We start from the raw sequence: 16590 nt of genomic DNA on the forward strand, positions 1-16590 counted from the left end.
AGAATCTACAAAGCTGAATGTAAGGACAATGATGCAAACTTTCGTTTTGGTGAAGTATGTTGCTTTGAAAGCTACGTGTAAGCAATGGGGAAATGCAAATCGACAGACTTTGTGTGTAAATCAGAGTTTTTTCCTCGTTTAGCAGCTAACAGTATAAAACTCAAAATATAATATTTATGCATAATGCGGGAATATTTTTACTGTTCGATTGTCTTGCATTGAAGATATAATTAAAGTTAAGTAATATATACGTACCATAGGTATAAACCGATAAAAAGAGGACAATAATACTAAAATACACATTATATTATTTTATTCATGGAAGTCAAGAATTTATTGCTATATATAATGTTCTTTTAGTAAAGAAAATTCCTTACAGAAGAAACGGGATTAGAAAAATATCAGTTCTTATATAGAATATGAAACTTGCCTATACATAGCGTAGTATTAAAAATCGACCTTACATACAGTAATATTAAGACTAAATTAAAACCATAACAAACGACGCAATATATACAAACCTGAAAATACTTCCTCTGTTAGAACGCTGATCTGATTCGCGTGTGGCTTTGAAAGTAAAGGATAGTTTTCTTATATTTAGTTTCGGAGATTTCTCGGTAACGACAGAACCCTTGGCACTGGCTGTTACGTAAAATCATTCTTCTCTAAATGAATTTTTTTTCTTTGGGCACAGGAGCTTGAGAGTACGAACTTTTAGTGAAACTTAAAACATTTCCGATAAACTGTATTCTTCATTGCTGAAGAATTTCTACTGCTGAAGAATTTCCACCAAAGTGAGGATGGCTATCCTTCTCGGTTTAGCTTGAGCAACTGGCAAAGGAACTCTGTTTGGACACCGCAACCCCAATCTTGGACACAGGAGCTATTTTTTTTTTTTAATATGCTTCCACAGGTCAAGGCTACTTCAAGGAACTGTAACCTCCTTTACAAGAATAGAACCATCAGGCCGCGTGGGGAAACGGTTAACCTATAAAACGAATACCCACGTTTTGGCGCAGATGTAATATGTGTATCCGCGATATCACATTCGTTTCCCTGAGTTACAGCATGTACTGTGCCGTGCAAGAGTTATACCCACATCTTCAAAATAGATATCTATACTTATACCAGCATGTTGATTTCCCACATACAGGTTTGGGCGCACTGCTTGTCAGTCACTGTCATGTCTTTCATAGCACACATTACCTCGGTGGTCTTAATAATTGAGGTAATGGGATTTAATGTTACAATGTTATTGCTAGGAATATTCTCCTTGGGAGTCCCTAGCTCTGGCGACATACTCTCTTGCATTACCTCAGTTCTGTCCATGTCAGTCACATGCAAATCTTTAAGGGCATTTATCTCACTAATTTGGTTTTCACATTTTGCATTCAAGTTCTTTGTCTTATAAGTAATATTCTCTTGTTCTTCTTGTGGTTTGGTTTTAAAACCATCTCCATCCTTGTATGTTTCAGAAATTGATCTGTTACCCTGACTTATATCCTCTTTGGTAGTTTTGGTTTTGCTAAGATTAGAATTGACTGAATCGTTGAGAATGGATCCCCTTCTCCATTCCAGTTCTATGAGCTGGAATATAAAACCCCTATTAGGTAACACAGATTTAAATTGACACATGTAAATAAGAGAATCTAAGCATGATTTGTGCTCTGAAAGCATGATATAACAACATGCTAATGTAGGGGCTCGAGAAATGCCTCGTTTTGAATGAACTAGAACTTTCTCTCCGTTAGCCAAAGCATTTTTGATGAAATGAAATGTTGGTTTGAAAAACTGGACTATTCTGACTTGAGGTGAATCTGGTAACTTCAAACCAAGGAACTTAATGCCAACGTCTTGGTAATATTGTTCACTTGTGTTGACAAAATCTGAACCTTTGCCACAGGCAGCATTAAGAACGTGAGTTATTCCACTATGTTTGAGATAGGCATTATCTAAAGCAGCATGCTGATTGCCAATGTATAGACCAGGGTATACTTCCTCCATGTCTGGTGTAGTAGATACAACTGTTCTTTTTATGTTACTTTCTATTACTTTTGCTTGAAGGGTACCTAAAATCTCTGTTACCTCTGTTGTTGGTGACCGAGGTTCTGTGGGCACTTTAGTATTTGTTTCGTGGATTTTGCTTCCAGAATCATTTAGAGAGTCTGCTCATTTTCATTTGGTTCTCCAGAACGTACTGGATCTTTAGTTTCCTTTTCAACCACTTTAACAAATTCCTTCATTGCAATTATTCCATTTTTATGACTGTTTGGTGATTTTTTCTGATGTAATTCACATCTCCTCCACTCCAGCTCACACAATTGGCTAATGAAACCCCGATTAGGCATCACAACCCTAACTTGGCCTATAGACATCAAGGAATCTTTTACTGGTCGATTTTCTTTGACCATAATGTAGCTACAGGCAATGGTAGTTGCCCTTGAAGTGCCTTGCACAGAATGGATGAGGAGTTTCCCTCCAGAGCGCAAGCATCCTTCAATGAAGGAATATGTGTTTGTAAAAATGTGAGCAATTCTGACGTATGGAGAATCAGGTATCTTTATGCCTAAGAAACTAATATCAAGGTCTTTATAAAAGTCATCATTAGTCTCCGTGAAATCAATTCCTTCACCCTGAGCAGCATTCAAAATATGCGTAATACCAGCCTCCTTAAGAAAGGCTTTATTTAGAGCTGCATGTTGATTGCCAATATACAGGCCAGGATAAACTTCATCTATACTTGGCTCAGTTGACGTTACTCGATCTAACATTTTTTGTGATACAGGGATTTCTCTAATGGCGGCTAATACATCTCTTGTTGTGCTATGGAATGCATGACATTGTTTAGAATTAGGAATATTTTTGTCATTTTCAGAGTCTTTTTCACAGTAGTTTCCATTTTCAGGCATATCTGAACTCTTCTTTTCTGTTTTACAGAAAGTAGAAGCTGTCGATCCCTCACTTACGTTGTATCCATTTTCCATAAATTCCTTTGTTCCATTTATGATTTGTCCTTCAATGTACATTTTTCTTTGAATATCACTTTTGCTTCCGTCTTTAAACCTTTCCAGTTCATTTTTTCCAAAAGGCTGAATGTCTTGGGAGCTTTTCACTTCAACATCTTTATATTCAGGACCTCCACGGCTCTCGTCTATTCCTGCAATTTGACAGTTTCCGTTCAGGAATGAAGATCGCCTCCATTCCAGTTCCAACAGTTGACTTACAAAACCCCTGTTTGGCATCACAGTCCTAAATTTGCTTATATGAAGGAGAGACGCCATGACTGTCAGGTGTTTCTTAATGACCAAATAGCTACATGCTAAAGTGGGTGCCCTGGAGAGACCTTGCTTGGAATGGACTAAAACCTTACCTCCAACAGCTAATGCCTGATGAATGAAAGTAATAGCAGGCCTGAAAAACTGGTATATTCTGACACGGGGTGAATCCGTTAACCTTATTCCTTGGAAAATTATATCAACATCTTCATAATAAAGCTCATTTGAGTCTACACAGTCAGGATTTTTACCCTGAGCAACATTGAGCACATGGGTGATACCAGAGTCCTTAAGCAATGCTTTGTCAAAAGCAGCATACTGATTGCCAATAAACAGCCCTGAATATACCTCATTTATGCTTGGGTAACCATTAGGAATCATTCCGTTTGTTACCGTGGCTCTTTTAAGTTCTTCCAGAATCTCACTGGTAGCTTCCACAGTAGATTGTAATTTTGGCGTTTTAAGTCTGCGCGGTACATTATTTAAGTCAATATCAATCTTGCAGTTGTCTTCGCTTTCACTGTAACCTGTGGTTCCACTAATATCTCTATCATTTTCATGTGAGTTGTGTTCTGTCAACTGCATTTTCATCACTTGACAATATCTTATTTAGCTATATATTTTTTGTTAAGCATAAACTTGCTCGAAATGTATACTTTACAAGAGAGAGTAAATCATGTTAGCAAAGAGGAAAGATTATTTAAATAGACGGATAAAAAAAAAAAAAAAAAAAAAAAAACTACAACTGCGTTACCAGCTAACGCCTGGGAACTGCCAGCCAGCTGGGTAGTGAATCCTCAGCTAAGTTACTTGATGTTACAGATCAGTTCAACCTCAAAGCGTTGATTCGGTGAGAATCTGCAAAAGAAGAACAATTTAGTGAACTGAAGCTGTCATTATACTTAAATAAATAATTGTTTTATTATCCAGAGAACAGGACAATAAATTACAAACAGATCTGGCTATGTTTCCTACAAGTCTCAAGTAACACACCCCATTGGGCATATTGCTTTGCTTGTCCTTAGGAACCCTCCAGTCAATAAGAATGTGAATGGGATAAAATTGAACTGATATCCTTAATCTGTAGGTATATGCAAGTTACTGCCAAAATTGAGCATGTTTCAAACGGTATACGAATATCAGTAGTAAACTGCTAATTTTTAGTCTGACTGAAATTGATTTGCGTGATTTAAAACTGAAGGGCATAAATGATAAAACGAAAATAATTCATACGTATTTTTTGCGAATATTAAAGAAATACGTTTGTTTAACGTACAAAAACAGGTTATTGGTTAAAATAATGAGCAGCTATCCTTTAATAAATCAACAAGGAAATAAATAAATCGATAAACATATATCAATATATCAAATATATATTATTATATATATATATATATATATATATATATATATATATATATATATATATATATATAATATATATATATATGTGTGTGTGTGTGTGTGTGGTGTGTGTGTGTGTGTGTGTAAACATATAGATATATAAATAGATAACCATGTCTAAATAAATGAACAGATAAGCATGTGTAAATCAAACTAGTCAATGAAGCGTGGTTTTGCTAACATTACAGACCAACATGTCACGAGCAATGAAATTGCAGTTGGCAGCGCGTATGACCTTGTAGAAGAATTTCAAGTTGAGCCAGAGGTTTTAGTAACAAACAAGCTGATGTAGATTTGGCTGAGGTAGTATCTGTTTACAACCCTCGGAGTCCGCTTAACTTATTGTACTATGCATGTGAAGTGGATTGTCATCATACTCGCGATTACTTTTAAGATCGGGATTATGCTCGTTCGCAAGAAAAGTGCTATAGTGAAACAATGGAAGTTTGGAATACATACATACATACGTACACACATAGTACATATATACATACATACATATTAAAAGATGCAAGTTGCACAGATTGTGGCGTCAGTGAAGTCACTGCGTCATGTTATCAAAATAACAGAGCATTAGCAAACCATTTTTCATCAAGTATTTTAGCAACACGGCAGGCATTCTTTTTATGATATATATATATATATATATATATATATATATATATATATATATATATATATATATATATATATAAATGTATGTACGTATGTCTGTATTTTTTTCCTCTAATCGTTTTCCTCCTCGTGGAGAATATTTGATGAGTCCAAATAAAAGTATGAATGACGCACGATACAAGATTAACCTACGTATCTTCTGTAAGTTAGTTGAATGACGGCATACAGTTTAAGCACTGAATAGGTGTGGCTAATTCACTGTAAGTAGTCATTGCTATATCTGTATTTGGTCACCCTTTTTAATTACTTGACATTCATCCCAGTAGCCAGAACTTACCTTTGTACTGAATCAAGGAGAAAATAATGCTACCAGTATCACATAGCAGGGTCCCCAACCACACACGAGTGATTGCTTATCTTCCGAAATGGAATATTTACTTCTTGACTTGTTACACTGATCACTGCAGGTCTCGGTGCGCTATGACACGTTGTGCTTTTGTCAATAAAGATCTGTAAAATAAAGATAGAACACATCGTTACGATTTCGGTAACGGGTTTCTCTTTGTATTTTTTTTACTTGTCTTTTTTTATTACAGAAACAAGTAAAATTTATTCTTATCACATTTTTTATGTGACAGGTTTATAATATGACCACTAATGTCAATGTCAGTAAAATACATATAGTGTCTATTTATGAATGCACAAATTTTCGTGTAAAATTCTGTTTTCATTAGACAGTTCTTTAAAATTATTATTTTACTGAAACACAGTTTAAGTTAAACTTATGGCTGCCGCAGTAACAAAAGGAAGTGGCAAATTGCGCATGAAGAAATAGCAAAACAAAATAACAAAGTTTTTGATTAAGTAAATAGTTTCCAACATTTTTCACTATAGCTGTCACTACCACGATTTTCTTTCAGATAAGGCCATCACAAAAAAAAAAAAAAAATAGATTAGTGCTTTTACGAAAATTAGTCCGTTCCATACTCCGAGATGGACTGCCACAAAAGTACAAAGCTAATAACTACGGTTTAACGGCTAAAAAGCAACAGTACTATGACCAATTTTCATTCATCGATGCAAGTTTTTGGCTGAATTTTTATTCATTTACGTTTTCACTGGATATATATTTCTTCCGTCAATGAAGTCAGATATATATGATGTGAAGTATCTTGTTTGGATGCCGTAATAAAGTGAACGAGCGCAGGAAGATGCTTCCGTTAGAAACATTTTGGAGAAGACACCTCAAGGCAACCGACCCTTTAGTTTATGGGTAGCGATGGAGAAGATTTCACTTGAAGGTAGAAACCAATAAAAACGCATTTAAATGGAAAGGTGTGCAATATAACAGTCTGAGTTTCATGTAGCAATAAACTCATTAAAAGGGACAATATTTCAACGCCAATTGTTTTAAGGATGATCATTCCTGACGTATCGGTGCTGAAGCGAGTTCTTCAGTAACAGGTATTTTCAGATGACAGAAGTGTCTCACTTTTCACAGGCACTGTAAGCGCGTCACTAACTGAATTAAATCATAACTCGAAGATTACTTTAATAAGCCTAAGCTACAGTCAACGCCTGCTTGGTTGACTCAGCGACTGTACGACCTGCGGGGAAGCCGACGTTCGAAACGCAAGGGAGGAAAAGGTACTGCTGGGGCACGAGCTCGTACATCGCGAATGCTACGGCCAAGGTATATATTCTATATACCTTGAGCTACGGCCAGGGTTCGGCTACTTGGCAGTCGTCCTGGGATCATGTGCGAAAATGCTCTTGGCCCAATTTTTATCGATCGTATAGTTTTTCTTTGCTCCGGCGTTTCTCCGGGATATTCCGCATTGTGGGGGAATTTTACAAGTGGTTCAGGGTCAAGACCGACGCCATGGAAAGTGGGTTGGGGTGGGGTGGGTGGCTTGGGGCTGGTAAGAAAACAAATGTAATTTTGATATGTTATATTCCTAATATGTAATATTATAGTTATATATATGTATATATATATATATATATATATATATATATATATATATATATATATATATATATATATATAGTTATAATGCAAAACATTCGTTGTGACGGATATGAAAAAGTTCTTAGAAAACGCTGAAGAAAAATGTAAATCACATGGTGTATGAATGAAGGGATATTCATGATACTCATAAATAATCCCACCGAAAACGCACACATACACACACATATATGAATACATACATACATACACACATATATAGTGGTTACGTATGTTTGGTATGTGCATTATGTTCATTCTTATATTCGTAAGCGAACAATGTGTTCAACCCTTTAGAAAGTGTTCTAAGATATATTCTCGACCCACGTGTTATTTTTAGTCTGGCTGCTCTGGCACTGGAGATGCCTTGGTACGAAAGGAACGGGTATGAAACAAAGAGGTGACCAGAGAATACTGGCGAGGTCAACCTTGAATCTCACGTTCAAAAACAGTCTGCTTGACAAGATTTCATAATCAGTATTATTGTCTCTTGCAGGTGAGGTATGTGTGAGTGTGTGTGCGTGTGCGTGGTTGTCAACAAAATAGAGAATATGGACGATAATCATGGGAAGGCTTAAAATGCGCAATCTTTTTTACAGAAAATTTTTGCATGAGATAAGGGTTTAAAAGTTAACCTAAGTCTCTTCATGACAGAGAATGTGAAAAACCAGCAGAGATGGTCATTAAATTATTTTTTGATGTAGAAACGCAATAGAAAACGTGACATCAAACAACTCGGTTGTGTCAGTTCGGCTTCGTTTCTTTCGTGGGGATTTTTATCTTGATTCATCTTTTACCAAACCGTATATTAACTTTGTATAATTTGATTGAGAATTAGTGATTCTTTGAATACCTTTAATTGCTGATCTTTCTTTATAGCAAATGTCATTTATTAAGTTACAGGGCTTTTCGTGAGTAGTTTTGTTTTTATATTAAAAACCAGATGCCCTTTCCATATAGTTAAGCCACCATACAAACTGAGCTCAGCTTTGTAACGTGACGATTAGTTTAAAATGATTCTGCTACACTGAGGGTGGATGAGGAAAGGATTAAGTATGCGGCAATTGTCAGATCTTGCTGTGTGAGGAATGCACTTTTTTTTTTTTTATTGAGAAACGCAAACATAATGTGACCTAGCCAATGGAGGAAGGGGGCAAGCCAGCCAAACTGTGTCGGTCCGAGACCCAGATACATAAGGAGGGTTGGAGTCAGGAGGGATAACCGGCCGTAAAACAACTGTTGAAACCAACTATGAAATGAACCGATCAAGACAGAAACAAATGGAGGAGGGTCATTCAAAACAGCACCCCAGACTAGGGATTAAGCTGGTTTAGAAGAAAAAACACTTTAATCCGGCTGTTGATTGACTGACTTTCTGGTTATGTTGGTACACGAAAACGATAAAAAGTATAATATGCGCTAAGGAGGTATAATACAATCCGAAGCATTTGGTTAAATGATTCTTTATGATACCGGCAATACAGCTTTTCAACTGCGTGGATTTAAATGTGCCGAAATTACTAACTCCCATGCTTAACTTCTCAGTTTTAAACTCGATGTGCCGGAACGGTCTTTTTTTCAAGAACAGTATCTTGAGCCCCGAGGTTATCGGTGGAGACCGACCGCTGAATCTCACTGACTATACTCTGTTTTTTTTCATCTGTCCATCCGCCAATGGTGTTTGTGTATGGTAACACTGCGTCCCGGTAAATAGTTACGCTGTGTGTGAGTGTTAGGTTAAATAAAAGGATATCTGGGTGTACATTTGTAACTGAAAAGTGTTTTAATAATTTACTGTATGCGAATTACACCGTTAATATTCGAAATAGAATATTATTATAATTGTTGAATGTGAGCTGAATGTAACTATCTAAAGCCCGAGACGCAGTGTTACCATTCTAAAACACCACGGGCGGATGGACAGATGGAAAAAAACAGAGTATAGTAGTTTTCACGTGTTTTCTAACTCCTAGAAAATGTCACTTATAATGGCGATTTTGACGTTGGCCTACTTGTCAAATTATCGACCTGCCGTGGTCTATGTGATTCCAACCTGCACAGTTGCAAATGGTGATACTTTTATAAATTTGATATCACATTTATGTCGCATTCCCTGTAATTTTGTAAGAAATCTTCCCTCGAAATTGCGTCTTATACCGGAACAAGGTGACACAACCGGTGCTCTAGTTTTTGTTTTGTTTTGCAAACATTCCCAGATCTCTAATTTCTATGAAACAAAACAATTATTGCACGATAAAAACTAATAAAACTAGAGAAGGGAAAGTTACAATATAAGGAGCTCTGTGAAATAATGATAACAGTAATAACACACTCATAATTATATATTATATATATAATATATATATATATATATATATATATATATATTAAACACCTTTTACGTAATCTAGCAGTGTCCTATGAATTTTTATAAGACATCCAAAATAATATATATTATATATAACCATATATATATATATATAAAATATATATATATATTTTTAAAAAAAAATTTTTTTTTATCTACATATATCTATATATATATATAATATATATAAAACCTAGTATATAAGTAAGAAAATAATATATATATATATATAGATATATATATATATATATATATTATATATATATATATATATATATGCAGAAGCTTGTGAAGCTCCATGAGGCCGCATAAAAAACAATATTTTCAAAACAAAGCCATTAATTTGAACTAAAACCTGTAATCCTGATCACTGGTGAATGTGACCAGTTAGTGTGACAAGCGCATCTGCAAGGGGTAGGTAGTATAGGTGTGACATGACGATGTTGGTGGTATTGGGTATGGCGGTTTCCTGTGATGGGAAGGGTTAAGTCTCTCTTTGTTTTAGTTTCTTGTTAGCTCCCAGCTCTTAATCAAAATATATTGCTATGCTGTGGAAATATTATTTTTGGGGGCCTTTTAAAATCCATGGAACACTGTTAGATTACACACACACATAATATATAATATATATATTATATACTATATATATATATGTATAAAGGTATAAGCCATAAAGGAAAAGTAAACAACGGAGTTTCCGCAAGATCTTTCGACATTCACGGAATCTCCGTTGTTTATTTTTCCTTCGTGGCTTATACCTTTATTTATGGATTTATCACGTTCCAAACTTTCGTGATTCAGTTAATCACACACATACACACACACACACATATATATATATTTATGTATGTATGTATGTATGTATGTATGTATGTATATGGCAAATACGCTCCGCGTAACTATCGCCAAATCTTGAACTAGATGCAGAGCAACATAACATACGTAATTTATTTTATTATTACATTGTTATCGCAAAATTACTTAATATTATCACCTAAAAAAGAAAGAAAGAAAAAAAAAACACCGGGTATAAAATGATTTCGTAACGCATGACCCCGGTTACCAAGAGTGGACCTTGTGTCGGACGCAAAGATTAAAGACTAGATTGACTGTCGGTGTGGGCAAGCATACCGGCCACAGGATGATGGATTGATGGATTCAGGCCGTGGGCACAAACGAACGGCTTCTGGGTCGCGCATCGCGAGTGACAACTCATAATCAGGTATTAATTGATGACTCAGTGAGTTTTGCTCTTCACTTGGGAACACTGAATGACAGCAATATCTATTTTCATGGCCATGATAACGGACAACCCACTTCGATCAGGCCATTCTTCTAACGATTAGAGCTTTACGTGATAATCTCAGCACCTGATTACTAATCTGACTTAATTATGTAACCATAGTTGGGAAAACTGAGGACTTATATTAACTTTATTAGTTCTCCAACCCAGCTGTCATGTCACTGATACATCGTGTTGGTTGCTCCATCCACCGATTCGTCTTTAGATATAATTATGTTGAGCTGCTTCCATTTTGCATCCTTGTTTGAGTTTTCTGTTTATTGAAGATCAGGATTGACATCAGCATTGGACTGTGAAAGAAAGAAGTATTCTATTAAGTTTCCAGAGTAACCATAGTGACTCACTAGTTTGAAATAAATAAAAAGCCATAGAAAACGTAAAAGGAAATGCAAGTTCAAGTAAACTGCATGAAGTATTCAAAGAAATCAGTAGAAGAAAAATAAAATGTTATACAAAAATAGTAACAGTCTTAAACCGTAATCAAGGTACTGAAAGATGCATAAGGTTACAAGGAACAAGTATCTTAAAATCAAACTAGAATCGCCTGAGAAAGTTCAGGTGCCATTGTTACTTTCCGACCATAGCAGAATGTCTGGGGAAGAACTTATAAGCGCGTGCAAAAGTTTCCTCTCCCACACTGAAGGATATAATATCTGATGTAGTTATCCGTCGCCGTGTGTTCTTTAGAGACTAGACCATGTTCCACCTTACTTGGTTGGGTTAAGGATTACCTCGTCGAAGCTTTTGTGATGTTAATATGGGGTACAGATTTTGACCAAACACTGATTCTCTCTCTCTCTTTCCAGCTTCGAAAGTACACCTCTACCTTATAAAGTAAACTTGTATGAGAGCGTAATAGTATATAAGTTTTTGAGACACTATAAGACTTCACGTTTCAAATAGTCGACTGTTGCGCATTTTGATTGAGAATGTGCACTACTTCATAAAGTGGCACTGATGATTATTTACGATGGGGTCCATTAGTTATTCATGTCTTTAATGTACCTTGTAATCTAACTTTAGCATGAAAAATTAAAATCTCTAAAAAGCAAAGGCTTTTAGTATTGAAGTTCCCGCAAATTTTCTTTGAGTTACAGGTACACAGTTCAAAATGCACGAGTTCCTATGTATTAGTTTTGGTATGATCAGGTGTTAGGATTTTTAAGCGATTTTGAATTTTAATTAAATACAAAAGTGACTTGTGTTGGTGAGCTGTGGTGTTACTTAGCGGGTTTGATTTTATAACATTTTGTTCTAAAATTCAAAAGCATTATGAATTTTTTTCCCAATTGACATTGGTACTTCTTCATCAACTCTGTAATACATACATACATACGTACGCACATTCAAGGATGATACATCATTGGTTCCCTTCTTGACAGAACTGATCCTAAGGGAATCTGCCTGACAGACGGATCAAGTCGGCTTTATTGCTTTCTCTTGACACAACTTTACATATATCATTTCACTTAATGTTCGTTAGAGCTTAGGGAGAGAGTTGATCCTCTAGACAGGAGGCCTTGTGACACCTTTTAGGCCACCATTTCTTACATTTCTCCTAATAAAATAAGTCATCTCAGGATTGCACAGTTAGTAAACTGGTTCTTCCTTTTCATGACAACACCAAGAACTTTTATCCAGATGTTCCCTGTTGCCGATTTTGAGCTTTCCCTCCTTCAACGGGCTAAAGGTCTAAGATTTCCCTTGTGGTTGAACATAACTCCCTTTTTCCCCCTTTGCCCCTTTGTCTTTTTTTTTTTTTTTTTTTTTTTTTTTTTGCTTCTATCAAACTTGAATTGAGTAAAGGCACCGGGTAGATCTCCCACCTGTTTCAGCCTCATAAAGAATGCCAGCAGAAATATCCAAAGGTAAACAAAAGACGATATGATAATTGCCGACGTATAATCAGGAGCACTTTTCATGAATTCCTTCATGAGTCAAAATGTGAGGTGATAATTATGAAACTAACCTTATAAGCTTCATGGATTTTGACGAAATATAAGAAATCACTGTATCACGTGTACTATACGTATAGGCACAACATACTCTAGACTGGACTCGGCTTCCATTGAGCTGCGAATTCCTCAGAATGAATGAGCTTTCGGAATTAAGAAAGGTCGAACTAATGACAGACAGAATGAGGATGGATGGACCATGGTGATGTTGTCCGGGAGACTCATCAACTAGTTGCTGCTGCTGGCCGTCCGGTGGGGGGAGGGGGTGGGGTGTCCCATCCCTCAAAATGAACCCCTTCCTATAAACGTTGCCTTTCTTCCTCCTCCCCTTCACCCTTCGTCCTGTAGACCAAATTTTATTGGACCATAAAGGTCAGCCTCTCTCTCTCTCTCTCTCTCTCCGCATTTGTACGAATATATAACCATCAAGTTTCTTACAGACTATGTAATTGTATCAATGTAATCCTTAACACACACACACACACACACCCACCCATATATATATATATATATGTATATATATATATATATATATATATATATATATATATATATATATAAGATATATATAAATGTGTGATTTCAGTATGTTGTATATAAGTTATACATATGTGTGTGTATGTGAGCACATGTACCCTTGCAAGCTTTCGTTAACTTTACACCTAGACACGTACACAGCAATTGTGCCAATATTGCTCTGTCGGTTTATCGTCTCCATAGCAATATATACTTACATTTTTGTTTTATTATTAAGTCTTTTTCTTTTTATCCAGGAATTTTCCCTTCACCATGAGACAAGTAATGGCCAGATAGTACGACCCAGATTCAGCAAAATTAACTCCAAATTGACTATGCTTCCACCAAGTTTTACAGAAGAAATAATTTCTCGAGACATTAAGGAAGGGTTGCCTGATGGGGATGGAAATTTATAGCTCACAAACAATATTAAAACGAGCTAGTTGGTTAAAATCCTTGGCTGATTCTGGCAACGAATCAAAGTGAAAGGGGCGTTTCCCACACGTGTTTTTCTAAGCTTTACTAATTTCGATTAGTTGATGTTTCAGTGTTAAGTTCATTTCTTTGTGCTGTCGGAACGATGGTTCTTCACTGATCACAGGATAGTTAAATTGCATCTCTCGCTCTCTCTCTAAAGTATTTTGAGACATAATTTCTGACATTTTGAAGCTGCTACGTTCTATTTCAGCTTTCGGTTGTTTAATTTATCCAAAACATGGTTTATTGCGAGGGAAATCATAAAAACTGATTCTACCGCCAGTTTTATAGCGCGTCATTACGTAAGCTTTGAGGCCCTGAAAACCATTCATGTTTTCCCTTTTTTATGACAGCTCTCGGCTTAGAAATAGGTTTCATCCGTTTGTTTTCGCTCTATGAACACTAAATGCAGAGCCGGCTTTCTAAGGAGTAGTTTCCATGCCTACGTACTGCTGAATGACATCGTTGTTAAAATACGTCTTCCCACGTCGCTCGCCACTTCTAGCTTATCTTTTTTTATCTCATTTTTGAGCACGATACTTGCAGTTTATTTTTCCTTTATTTCATTTCTTTCTCTGGCAATTTCCACGCCCCAAGTTCTAATAATAGTCTATGTCGAATGTAATATGTCTTTTATCTCCGAAGCCTCTCTTCTTTTTCAGAAGAACAGGGACGGACATACGAGTCAAAAGTTAATTGAAACTTGTTCTTTGGCTCTGCTGTCTAGAGTCTGCATATCATCCATTTTAATTTTATTCCTAAAAATTTTCAATTACAAGCTTAATGCTTCATTTGTAAATATTTATTATGTATTTTGTCTATCTACTTTTCAGATTACATAGATATTACTAGATATATATTACATATTATAATATATATTATATATATCATTATATATATAAATGTCTGATAAATACATAAAATAATACATGTAAATATATGATTGATATCTATGTGTTATATATTATATATATATATATATATATATATGAGACTATATATATATATAGTGTGTGTGTGTTGTGTGATTGTGTTGGTATGATATATATTATTATATATATATATTATATATATATATATGTATGTATAAATACATAACTTTTTTACATTACATACATACATATATGATTTGATATATATGTGTATATATATATATATATATATATATATATATATATATTATATATATATGTGTGTGTGTGTGTGTGCTTGTGTTGGTATTTATAATATTGGAAAGAAAGCTCCTCATCATCCAAGAAGCCAGAGGGTATGTAAAAGATTAAGGAGAATGCACATTGCGTGTTAGGATACAACTAAGCGATGAAGAGCCTTTTGTATACACGTGTGAAACTTCCAGTGCTGTCGACGTGTTCTGCCTGGTGGGATCATCCATAATTCACCGGTTAAAGTATGAGTATGACAGAAAATTGATAGCTAACATACCGTGATGATTGAAATGGCAATGATGATGATGATAATGCTGATGATGCGTGTAAATCGTAATGAGGATGCATGCACATAACCAGTGTACGGAATTTACGCACACCTTGATTAATTATTTCCTTTACCACTTGTGCTTTCTTTCCTGTCACGCCAGTTAAACATCGTCTCTTCGAAGTATCTTTTCTTGTTTGTTTTATCTACGTAATTATCACCTTCATTACTTCATGAACATCTTCGTCCGATACATTCAATCCCACTTTTCCGCTGATGTAATATAGGAATGGTCAGATTTAGGTTGATAGCGGATAACTGTATAATCAATTGAACTAAAGTTTTCTTTTTCCAAATTTACTTAGAAACACGTAGATGATTTTTTTTCAATAGACATTGTCAATTATTCTGCGCTGAACGATAGCCTCCTTAAAATGAACCAGCGATTTTTCCTTGAAAACAAATTCATTCACACCCGACTCCAGATGAGTCGTGAAAACGATCACCAATTTTCTGGTGCCGACGTCGTGACGCCCAGCAGATCACAGAGCAAGTTCGCAGCATCGCAGAGTAGTAACAGCGTGATATCACGATCCTCTGGAACTCGGGCGTTAATGAGGAAATTCCTGTTGAGGATAGCTTTCTACTGTGAGGATAAAATCGACTGTCCCAGGTGAGGCTCGAACTCACAACCTCGGCATGGCTCAGACACTGTCGTATAAGTACCGCGCGCTAACCGATTGCGCCACTGGGACCATGGGAGCGACGCGATGCTCCAGCATCCATAGTCTTGGTTGCAGGTCCCTTTCCTTGTCCGCTAGCAACAGCCCTCGCTCACTCCCGCCGTGAGGCGGGCAGCAGAAACACGCCTTTCCTAGAGCTCTCTCTCTCTCACTGTCCACGCAGAAGTCCTTTTCGTGCCCTGTTTGTAATCGTAAATTCTCTCTCTCTCTCTTTCTCTCTCTAGTTTTCATTAACGTCTGAATAAGAACAATTATTTCGACTTTGCTGATGCTCGCTCATGTGTTTTAAATTTACGATCGTTATTTTTTTCGGATATTTATATCTTTCTCCGTCATAAATGTGTTACTAGGATCAAATCTTTCCATTAAGATGTTTTCAAAGTCTCATCAAAACTATACTTCATTTTTGTTTATGGCTCTCTCTCTCTCTCTCTCTCTCTCTCTCTCTCTCTCTCTCTCTCTCTCTCTCTCTCTCTCTCTCTCTCTCTCTCT

The 16590-nt window shown here is 36.0% G+C and overlaps 1 protein-coding gene and 1 non-coding gene across 5 annotated transcripts; both read right to left on the minus strand.

Annotated features, from left to right (window-relative positions):
* Nucleotides 1-322: 322 nt before the first annotated feature.
* On the minus strand, nucleotides 323-16158 carry LOC135214824 (uncharacterized). 4 transcript variants are annotated; one of them, XM_064249208.1, is made up of 3 exons: nucleotides 15490-16158; nucleotides 5632-5804; nucleotides 323-4133 (listed from the first exon to the last, which is right to left on the minus strand). In XM_064249208.1, the coding sequence occupies exon 3, from the start codon at nucleotides 3864-3866 to the stop codon at nucleotides 2157-2159; it is 1710 nt and encodes a 569-aa protein (XP_064105278.1). In that variant the 5' UTR covers nucleotides 3867-4133; nucleotides 5632-5804; nucleotides 15490-16158; the 3' UTR covers nucleotides 323-2156. The 4 variants fall into 4 exon arrangements, with proteins under 4 accessions (XP_064105278.1, XP_064105277.1, XP_064105276.1 ...); XM_064249207.1 differs by having other exon boundaries at nucleotides 15468-16158; XM_064249206.1 differs by lacking the exon at nucleotides 15490-16158 and adding an exon at nucleotides 6902-6991.
* Nucleotides 16021-16110, minus strand: Trnai-uau (transfer RNA isoleucine (anticodon UAU)). Its single transcript is given in 2 exon segments — nucleotides 16021-16056; nucleotides 16073-16110. It is a non-coding gene; the product is annotated as a tRNA-Ile (tRNA).
* Nucleotides 16159-16590: the final 432 nt, after the last annotated feature.

Source organism: Macrobrachium nipponense, chromosome 46 (genome assembly GCF_015104395.2).
Source record: "Macrobrachium nipponense isolate FS-2020 chromosome 46, ASM1510439v2, whole genome shotgun sequence".
Classification (NCBI taxonomy): domain Eukaryota; kingdom Metazoa; phylum Arthropoda; class Malacostraca; order Decapoda; family Palaemonidae; genus Macrobrachium; species Macrobrachium nipponense.

Excerpts from the sequence above, each read along its gene's own strand:
- LOC135214824 (XM_064249208.1), bottom strand. The coding sequence starts at position 3,866 with ATGAAAATGCAGTTGACAGAACACAACTCACATGAAAATGATAGAGAT.